This window comes from Phalacrocorax carbo, chromosome 1 (genome assembly GCF_963921805.1).
Source record: "Phalacrocorax carbo chromosome 1, bPhaCar2.1, whole genome shotgun sequence".
NCBI lineage: Eukaryota > Metazoa > Chordata > Aves > Suliformes > Phalacrocoracidae > Phalacrocorax > Phalacrocorax carbo.
The window spans coordinates 63,680,796-63,691,877 of NC_087513.1; the positions used below are offsets into that span (position 1 = coordinate 63,680,796).

General features: G+C 47.0%; 1 protein-coding gene across 1 annotated transcript; it reads right to left on the bottom strand.

Annotated features, from left to right (window-relative positions):
• Positions 1-84: 84 nt before the first annotated feature.
• LOC135314307 (protein mono-ADP-ribosyltransferase PARP12-like) lies at positions 85-10,490 on the bottom strand. The gene is made up of 9 exons (XM_064456851.1): positions 10,385-10,490; positions 8,763-8,805; positions 7,249-7,384; positions 6,650-6,770; positions 5,513-5,603; positions 4,181-4,256; positions 2,821-2,951; positions 833-984; positions 85-416 (listed from the first exon to the last, which is right to left on the bottom strand). Exons 3-9 carry the CDS (start codon positions 7,306-7,308, stop codon positions 136-138), a joined length of 912 nt encoding a protein of 303 aa, XP_064312921.1. The 5' UTR covers positions 7,309-7,384; positions 8,763-8,805; positions 10,385-10,490; the 3' UTR covers positions 85-135.
• Positions 10,491-11,082: the final 592 nt, after the last annotated feature.

Consider the following 11,082-nt stretch of genomic DNA (forward strand, 5'->3'; position numbering starts at 1 on the left):
TCCTTCAGGGGATTGATATTGGTTCACCGCATTACAAAATGTTCTAAAGGTATTAGTAATATTGAAAAAACATTAAAAAAGATGTACTAATGTGCAATTTATTCAGCATAAATTCAAAGGAGGTTCCACCATTCATTATAGGATCATACACTGGGCATCGTTGCTGTACTCCAAGATATAGGCAGGGTAAATCTGGTGCTTCTCAAAGATGACAAAGATGGAAGGGTCTGTCAGGTCATTCACACAGCTGTCGTAAAGTCTGTTTGAATCTCTGGCTCTGAGTGGAGGGCGAACGTATTCAGGTTTTCCCTCAACAAAGTCTCCAACAAGAACAAGAGCTACAAACATGCTGTAGCGACCATTGTGAGAGGAACAGTAGTCATGAGAATAGCTGGCATCTCTGGCAAAGTAGCTTCCTAGAGACCAGAAAAAGCTACAGGTAAGACAATATATCAGCTGAGGAACAAACATCTGCTATTGCCACTTTGGCAGCCCCAGGTAGCTCTACACGCATCCTCACCAGGTGTTTCCACACCAGCTTATTTTAAAGCGTCAACAGACTCTAGCCACATTTTACCATCAATCTGCCAGTCTCGCTGTCCAAGAGCTTTGCTGAACATGTACCTGAGGCAAAGAGGGGTGTTTTTAGCCCCTCCTGAAAGGGGATTGCTGCTGATGCTGCCTGCAGTGATGCAGACGCACACAGGTGAGAGTGCCCTAATGGCAGGAGTGCAGGGGTCAGGGACAGTCACTTTGCACCCACCCACCAGCCTGGCCAGGGTCTGCAGTCCGTTTTGTTGTGATCCCTGAACCCACACTTCTGCACTTGTACCTTTTCCATACATTGTCCCATGAGTCCCACAGATCCTCCAGTCAAAGTTCTGCTCACAAATGGCAGGCACATGGGACACGTTTGTGCCGTGGAAGAGGAGCCGCTCATCCACCTGTTTTGGTTTATTGAGTTTCTTCATCTGCTCCTTTTGCCTAGGGTCAAAAAAAAAAAAAAAAAAGAAAAAAAAGAAAAAGAAAAAAGAAGAGTGACATACCCTGGTTCAAATGAGGACAATTTCTCAAATGAACTCCTCCTACTTTTGGGTCATGGATGAACAGTGTCACAAACCACTCTCAGTGCGGTTACTGCCTGCTTTGCCCTTCTGTTGGTACCCTGCTGCACAGCTGGCTCCTTCCAGCAAAACAAAAAGTTCCCAGCATCACTATGGACTGTGTCACCCACAACTGCATACCACATTAGAGAGTAGGGAGACAAACATCTCTTGACTGGAAATTGGTCAGTTCCCAGGTCATATAAATCCTGAATGCATAAATATGGGTATAAAACTGAGTTGTACGAAGCCACCATGAAGACTGTATAATCTTTATCCCCATCTTTGTCACATAAACAGTCCCTTTTTTTTTTTTAACTCCTATGTGGAAGAGATTAAAACCAAAAGAATAGATTTGAGATACCACAGATCAGTCATGGTGAAGGAAAATAACTTTCTTTTTCAATAAACTAGCAAGAACCCCCAACCCCACAAACTGTTAGGTTATGCAATAAAAAGATCATTTCTACACACACAAAAGAACACAGAGATGACTCCAATAACCTGATCACAGAGAGAGGACCCCCAGCCCTGGCCCCTCCTAAGGCTGCCCCTAGGGAGCCTCAGCCCCAGGGACCAGGGGGACACCCAGCACCACGAGCAATGGAAAGGGTCCAGAACAGCTCACAGACATAAGGAGCAAACTGCCTAGGACAGTATGGGAGTTGTTATGGGACAGAGGGGAAGAGCATTTGGGGATTGCACAAGACTTGTAATGGGATGTCTAACTGGAGGAACTGGAGGTGAGAGGAATCAAGATTGTTTGAGGAATAACAAACATGGGAAAAACAGAAGGATAAGGGAGTAAAAAGGGCTGGCTGTCTATAAGCAGGCAACTGTCCTATCAGTAGACTTATCTGGCCATACCCTGTGCCTGATCAGCAGAGTCTGTCCTATTTTCTCATTAAACCCCATTTCTAACTCTTACCTGGGTGATGGACTCTTCAGTCTGTGTGCATGCCCGTGCATGGGGGTCTGGGTGCAGCAACTGGGTGCAGAGTGGGACCTTAGGTCACAGGAGCCGCATGTCCACAGTGCAACTGCAGCAAGCGAGGGTGTGCGTGTCAGTGTGTGATCACCAGCCAATGTCAAGCTGGATAGCCAGTGAGGAGGGTACCTGGCCTGGGAACTAAGTTTCAGAACAGTCCTAAGTCTGAGCCAGATACTGGAGAGACCAGAAGCTTGCTTACCAGAGGGACCAGGAGGTCCAGGCCAACCACTGAAGATACCATGAAGTCTACAGCAACCCATTTGCACGTGTGCATGTCTATGCAGAACATAACTGGAGACAAGAGGACCCAGAAGCCAGCACATGGGTAGGCTGAGTGTCTAAGACAAGCTCCTGGAGGGACCCATACCTGTACATATGTTCCAGTAGCAGGTTTTCATCCTGATCAGCCAGAGAAAGGGAACAGGATGAGGACGTTGGTGCCGTTTATCATTGCATGAGTGCTGTGTTGTCTGCGTTGGTTTTTGTGGCCAGCCTTGTGCATACTCATACATTTTCCCTGTATGCGTGTGTTTGTGTGTGCTCACCTGCTGGGAACATCTGCTGAACCTTGCTACCAGACAGACCTAGGCACGCAGATATGTGGCAGTCTCACCTCTGCTGGGCTGCTGAGTTTTGCAACTCCTAATACAGACTGTGGAGGACAATAGATCAGGAAATACCTGACTTCTGCTGCCATCAGGATAATGAAATAAAATAGGTACAAACCACTGAAAAACCTGCCAAAGTGCTGGGTTCTGGATTCTCTGTACTTGGTGGATGTAGTAATCTTTCATCGTCTTCTCAAACAGCCTCTTAATTTTTCCATATTCATGGGAAGTGTAACTGAGCTGTACCAACTGAAAATTTTAAAAACACCAAAAATAAAGTATTACTGGTAGTAACTCCCAGCCCTTCCAAAGGACTCATCAACCTCCTCACGTCTGAGGAAAATCCCTGCCCTTAAAATCACAACCATCTCCTGTCTTTCAAGTTAACCATCCTCTCCCCACCTTCACCCCCACTCCCCATGCTGGAAGCGCAGGCACTGACTGAGGGAAATGAATGCAACCCCACGTGAGCTTCCTTCAGTGGACGCACCTCGATGTCTAGATTATTTTTACTTCAGAGTAACCTAAAGATGAAATGCACAGCAGTATTCAGGCTGGAGAAGAGTGAATATCAGTTTCACCTTAAACTGATGCCCTAGCTCCTTCTAGCTCCTTCCCTACAGGGCTAAGACCTAGTTTTACTACAGCAAATAACATTTTCATAGAATCATCATTAAGGTTGGAAAAGACCTCTAAGATCAGCAAGTCCAACTGTCAACCCAACACCACCATGCCTCCTAAACCATGTCCCCAAGTGTCACATCTACATGTTTTTTTTAACACCTCCAGGGATGGTGAATCCACCACTTCCCTGGGCAGCCTGTTCCAGTGCCTGACCACCCTTTCAGTAAAGTAATATTTCCTAATATCCAGTCTAAACTTCCCATGGCATAACTTGAGGTCATTTCCTCTCATCCTATTGCTAGTTACTTGGGAGAAGAGACCAACACCTGCCTCACTACAAACTCCTTTCAGGTAATTGTGGACAGTGATAAGTTCCCCCCTCAGCCTCCTCTTCTCCAGACCAAACAACCCCAATTCCCTCAGCTGCTCCTCATAAGACTTGCTCTCCAGACCCTTCACCAGCTTTGTTGCCCTTCTCTGGACACACTCCAGCACCTCAATGTCCTTCTTGTACTGAGGGGCCCAAAACTGAACACAATATTCAAGGTGCGGCCTCACCAGTGCCGAGTACAGGGGCACAACCACTTCCCTGCTCCTGCTGGCCACGCTATTCCTGATACAGGCCAAAAGGGCCTTTCTTATCCTGCGTGGTATATGTAGGGGGTCTCAGAGAGCCTTCCAGGAGGCACAGGCCTATCTGAACATGAAACTGTCAGTCTTGTTTCACCTCATAGTTGCTTATTGTATGAGATGCGTTTAAAAGCTGGTAACATCTCAAGTGCCTTGGGCCATGTTCTCACAAAAATCAGTGTAGGACAGTTTGCCCCACCTATTGGAGAGCTTGAAAGACCTACCTTGAACCCAATATCAGGCAGTGCAGATTGGTCCCATTGTGGAGGACAGGCAGAATTTGACAGACTCATGTTTCGGCTGCAGAAAAGAAAAAGGAGCAAGTCAGTCCCTGATACTCCTAACCAAATCCCCCTTCCAGAGGATCCAGCTGCTGGCTTTAAGGCAGCCTTCAGGTATCTCTAGATTTTAATTTTTGTTTTACTTTCCACATAACCATTACTTCTTTCTCTAGTTTAGATTTCCACACACATCCTAGTGGCACTAATGCATCTCTTGGCAGGTCAAGACACTGGTAGGAGAGCTTCAGGTGAGAAGTAACATGCTCCTAGTCAGGTGGTTTATACAACTGATCCAAGCTAGCCCTCCACACATGCTGCTTGCACCTCTACGAAACTGGAGCATGACCCCTCTCCTTCCATGTAGCTACTCATCTCTAAATCGCTGGCCAGACAGGTGGCCTGCCCTTACCTGTCCCCAGGACTAAACCTGCCAGGAGGCTGTGGGTGGACAGTTGTGCCCTGCAGAAGCTACCAAACCAGTCAGTGCTTAACAGCTTCCAGCACTAATGCCCTCCTGGCATGCATGTTTCAACCTCGGCAATAGGAGCATTAGCATCCTTTTGTATCATTTAGCATTCAGGAGCTACAGTTTGGTTTCTTTTTGAATCAACCCACCCTTGGTTGAACAAACCCTTAAATTGAGCCCTTGGCTTCAAATGCACTGTGTGCTGCTGCATTTCTGAAGCAAAGAAAGCTCTTTTTAAAATAAAGCTGTAGCACAACTAACTTTTACAGCAGACATGCTCAAATTCTGTCAGGCTGAACTTCCTTTAAAAGAGCTGTAAAATAGGGTATCCCAAATAAGTGCACCCAGTTCATCTCATTTAGAGGGGTTTGCTTCAGTGATTTATTTTATCCTCAGCTGTCCAGGGGATGGCATCTGTCTGCTCCACAGTTCTTGGGACTGGCAGTCCCTTGCTTCTACTGTGCACACAGTTTATGTAGTATTGTTTGGGCATAAATCAAGGAATAAAAATTCCTGGCACAGTTCTGTCAGCCCTATGTGGCCTTGCTCTCACAGAGAGAACAAATCTACTCCAGGGGTCTCTCACAGCTGCCAGAGACTGCCACCAAACATCCTCCACCACACTTCACAGAAGAGTGGCATAATTTACAAATATTGTCACTGCAAAATTTACCATTAAAACAGTCATCAAAAGGTATCTAAACATGAATTTAAGAAATCTAAAATTGAATTCTAGACAGGGAGGAGGAATGTCTTAGCAGAAGGGTGATGTCATCTAGACACATTGTTAAATAATGAATGTATATTACCTTCTGTCTTGTCCACCTTGAGAGGCCAGAAATTTTGGCAGTCGGGCGACTTTTCTTCGAGTTTTATAGGCCAAATTTGTTTGGACCATGTCTTGAAAGGAAAACACAATGACTCAAGAATTAGATAATTTATTGTCCAGGGACACACCCTTATGTGTTTAGAAAAAAAAATACAAAAAGGAGGTAGCCCTGAATACCGCATGGTGTTCTCTCTACCACACCCACCCCACTCCATACTTCAAAACTTTTCCCACTTGTGCTGCTTCTGCTTGGAGACCAGCAAGGTCAACCACCTGCTACCATAGGTGGTGAAGCACAAAGGCAACCAACCACCAACTGCACCTGCACATGCATTCATATCCAGGCTGTTCGCCGGAGAAAACCACATCTGATGTCAGGCCTACAGCCGGGAAGAGTTTTCAATACGATTGAGGCCATAAATCTAACTTTCTCGGCAGTGTGGGACTGTTATGTGGTGCTAAGAGGGAAGTCTGCCCTCTCTTCTTGGTCCTGTAACAATATCACAGAACGCTTGCTGTGTGACATAGCTATTATCCATTGTTTCCTCCTTTAAACACCACTCTCTTTATTCATGCCAGGAAACAGATTTAAAGTTTGGAAAGCTAACAGGAATTTAAAGATGGGTAAATAAATTAGAAACAGAAAAGCATTTCTTATTTTCCCATTCTCTGTGCAACAAGCCCTAAATTTTCCTTTGCAGTGCTATGCACTTTCTCTCCCCATAACTAGCTTGCAAGATGTCTACCATGGGCTCACTTCACCATTTGACTTTTCAGTGCTATATTTTTTCCCTTTCTAATTTCTCCTCTTTAGTTGTATAAACCCAAATGCGTGAGCCAGATGCCATGAAGTGGTTGCTCTCAGCTCTTCTTCTCAATATGCAATATTGTCAGAGATGTTTTTTGACTATAGATGTGCAAGTCTAGAAACTCAAGCAGGGCATCTCAAAACTGCAGAGAAATGTACATACTGCTCAAGTTCTGCTTGGGGAAAACTTACAGGTGGGAAAAGACCTGTTCAAAGAAAGCCAAACATAGGGTGACAACTCTGAATGAAGGAGATTACCTTACATCCAACTACACTGTGTAACGAAGTTAAAACAAGGACATACTTCACCTTCAAAGTCTAACTCATACTTCTGAGAACCAGCCCTGAATAACACGGTGCCTTTAGGGTCAGCTAGAAATTCCTCCTCCAGAATTAGAGATGTTACCGTGGCAGAGGAGTGATCCGGATGCTATAGAAAGAACAAGGAAATTATACCTGTTAGAAACCAGTCTTTGGTTTAGGTGACACTGTGGGGAAATACCAGTGTTTCCCCAGGCCCCTATCACAGGATGCCATTTTGAACTAAGTCTCTAAGGCTTCAAGCATTTTGTTCTTCAGCATCAGAGGGATACCCCACAGAGAGCAGCTGCTTGAAACAGCAGCAACAAAGCAGCCTTCAGCCTGTGTGGTCAGCTTTAGCCAAAAGACATCCACCATCTCCGGAGAATGCACCTGGTTTCAGAGCCAGACCTTTGAAAGTTGTCACAGAGTAGAAGTACTGCTTTGAGTGACAATTAATAAGACAAATCCACCAGGGCATGAGAGCAGCACTGCAAGGGCACCAGTGGCGCATGTGAAACACACCAGCCGCAGAACAACATGCCCTAAATAACTCTCTGAAGGTGGCTTAACAAGAGCTTTTGTCATCAAAAACAGATGGATCTCACCTCTTCCCCATACTCAATCCACTGCTCAGAATCATCAAGCCAATACCAGGCATACTCCATTTCGGGAGCAGAGGGATGAGTCAGAAGACACCACAGGTGCAGAAGAGCTGACCAACACCTGGCTGCTTCCTCAGTCCTAACATCAGAACAGAAATTCAGATTAAAGTAATTTATTTCCACGTCTGGAAATGAATTTCCAAAGCTGTCAAATCACATCATACCCCTAGTCTGGTCAAAAGTCTAATCACTTCTCAGAAAAGGAGACCCCTCCAGCTGGCAAGTGCAGGTTTGACCCAGAACCAAGGAACTGATGTTTGTACGTTTATGGGGCAAGGTACGCATCACAGAAATGACCCTGTAACCTCTGTGCCTTGGACCCGGGACACTGTTTTTCTCTAAAATATATGTTTCTAAAATACACATTGGAAGAAAATACAACTCGACACAATAAACTCAGCTCATTATGTGAAGGCCAGTGGTGCCACCTGGCTAACAGGAGTAAGATTTGCCTTCTAGGCAGTGCATGATCAGCTGCAGAAGTCAGAATGCCTTCAGAAGGCACTCGTAGCATCACCCCTCCTTTAGCATTCAGGAAAGCAAAGCTGCTGCTCACAGGTACTGTGCTGGGTGCAAGTGCCCAGGTGCTGGCAGCGGGGGACTGCAGGGGTGGCCTCTGTGAGAAGAGGCTGGGGGTTCCTCATGTCAGTTACAGCCAGTTCAACAGATCCACTGCAGGACACAGCTGACCCCATCAGCCAAGCTGGTAGCACCTCTGAGAAAGCTGCCCAGCAGTGAGAAGTGAAGAAAAAGGTGACAGAATCAGCCCTGCAGACACCCAGGTTAGTGAAGAAGGAGGGGAGGAGGTGCTCCAGGCACTGGAGTGGAGGTTCCCCTGCAACCCATAGAGACGACCATAGTCCCCCTGCAGCTTGTGTAGGACCACGGTGGAGACCATGAACAACCCCATGCTGCAGCATGTGGACATGTCCTGAAGGAAATGGCAGTCCATGGAGAGGACCCCATGCCAGAGCAGGCTTATCCTGAAGGACTGCAGCCCATGAGAAGGAGCCGTGCTGGAACACAGAAAATGTCTGAGGACAATGGAATGGCAGAGGGCAACTGTTATGGACTGAGGTCAACGCTCATTCTCCATCCCCCCTGTGTCACTTGGGGCGGGGGGCAGGCAGGGTTGAGGTATAAGAGTCAGGAATGGTGGAGTGAAGTTGAGCCTGGGAAGAAGGGGGGATGGGGGGGAAGGTATTGTTCTAATTGTTGGTGTTGTTTCTCACCATCCAAGTCTATTTTAATTAGCAATAAGTTAACTTTCCCCAAGTCAACTCTGTTTTGCTCATGAGAGTAACTGGTAAGTGATCTCCTTGTCTTTATCGCAACCTGTGAATTTTTTCCATCTTATTTTCTTCTGGCTTATTGTGGAGGGGCGAGTGAGAGAGTGGCTGGGTAGGCATCTGGCAGCTAGCCAAGGTCAGATTCCTTGGGGGGGGAACACCACTTACCAGAAAAGTCTCTGCTCTGTGCTCTACCCCAGAGACACAGCACCTACAAAGAGAAGAAGCTGAAATATGTAGCCACCAATAATTCAAATTCAGAGAATTTTCCTTTGCTTGCTGCTGTGCTTTAGCCTCCTTTGAATGTCCCATTTTGGGATCCAGACAATATTTTCCTGTGCATCTCATCACTTTGTTGCTCCTACAACATTACCCTGTTGTGGAGCACATACATGCAGCCAAGACCTGCTCACCTGCCTGCCATGGAGTTTTCAAGGATCTGTGGCTGAGTTACTCAAGCTTGAAGAATTTGAACACAGTATTCAAACAAAAACTGGAAATTTTATCCAGCTGTGACGTCCTTCATGCTTTGGCAGGGATCATGGGTATTCAGAGCGGGCTAATCAGAGGAAATCATTATAGGAGGAGCTCCCTTATATAGCTGGCTACAGTACAAAGGTCTGTGAATAAAGGCCTGGCAGCCCCCAGACTGCCAAACAAACAACGAGGAAGGACCCGAGTCTCCCTTGCAGCCTTAGCTTGTTCCACTGCTGTCTTCAGACCACCATTGCTCTTTGTACACAGTAACATCAGCCAGGCCTGTTCCTAGAAAAATACTTCCAATTCATTTTCTCTCATATCCCATTGCAGGAGATTCATGAGGTCCAGCACTCCCGGGAGCTTTTTTGGATGTGGCTGCTCCTTCTCTACGCAACAGCATGCTGCTGCTGCTGCTGCTGCCGCCGCTGCCCCAGCAGAAGAATTGGAAGTTTGTGGATACCAAGTGTGGGATTTGAGTGTGTAGAGGGGAAACAGAAAAGTGGGGTAGTGGGGTGGGATGATGTTGTTTCCAGGCAGCTTTTCCCCACTGCTTCCCCCATGCCTGTCCCCTCTCTTTCTACTCCACATATGAATGCTAACCCCTGCCGGCTCCCCTGCCAAGACCCAGGGCTGCCCTAACCACACCAGCTCTCAAAAATGTCCACCCTACTTTCACTTTCACTTGCTAGCGTTTCTGCGTCTTGCAGGGATTTTTCCACTCACCAGCTAGCCCCCCAACTAGAAAGAAACAGAGGTGGAACACTTAATAAATAAAGCAGGCTGAGATATACCCTGTAAATTTGCTTTTTATGCCTCCGCAGGAATAGATCTACACAGAGGAAATTTAATACATTAAAAAGCAACTTCATGTCATTTTTTCTTCTTACACACTTGCTCTTCATGCAGAAGAAAGGGTGAATTAATGAAAATATAAACACAGCTTACAGTATGACTAACTGCAGGCAGTTATCCTTCCAGCAGACCTTAAAACCAAGCCCACAAACCATGAAATCCCCAACTTCCTCCATCTCCCTCCCTGTCCTCCCTTCCAGTTCACCGGCACCCTGGGAAGGCTGTCAGAGCCCAGCACACGCCGCCTCCCCAGTTTCCCTACTCACAGTCTTGCCATCAGGCTGCCCAGCCACCACCCCCAGGAGCTGAGGGCATTAGCCACATGCTTGCTAGTCAGACAAGCCCTCTGAACCCTTGCTCCATGTGACAAAGGTCCCCCAGCTGAAATAAGACCTTCAGAAATAAAATACAGCTGGCCTGTGAGAGCTCCTTGTGAGCTCCCAGCTGCATGCCTGTACCTTGCTATCCCTCCTGGAGTCTCTCAGGACGGCAAGGGTGCCTCTCCGCTAGCCACTGACCTTCAGGAAATGGAGCTGAGTAATGTTTCCTTCTGGTTATTGCGCCATACGCACGCGCATCTGCCAGCATAAGCAAAGCGGCCAGGCAGAGCTGAGGTTTCTGGCAGATACATCAGTAAAATCAACATCCCTATGAACCAGCAAACTTTATCCCTATCATTTGGCCCCTGTCGTTGTGCACCAGCACTTACCCTGCCCCAATTCCTACCATCCTTCCCGTGGCTGGGGATACTCAGGACCTTCTCCTTTCAAGATTCCTGCCAGGGGCAGAAACATCATTCTTTGAAAGCTAAAAGCTTGTGTTGCCTTGCAAAGCGAACCCCAAAATCTCAGTGCAGAAAGCGAGTGCATCTCTCAACACGCTCTCCATGCTGGTTATCATGCTGTTCGGGGGGGGTTGCAGTACGCAGCGCTGCACAGTGTGACCCAAACCAGTGCAAACCAAGCACAGAGCCCTGCGGGGCAGGCTCGCTCAGTCCACGTAGAGCTCTGCATTATCCACAGTATCCCTATTCCTTTGCCTTGAAGTCTGAGTGAGCCTCCACTCTGGTTTTCCCCAACAGAAATCAGAGAAGGGTTAGAAGCTTCCCAGTCTGACCTCCAGCCTTTCAGTCTAAGGCTGAGAGCATTTCCCAGCA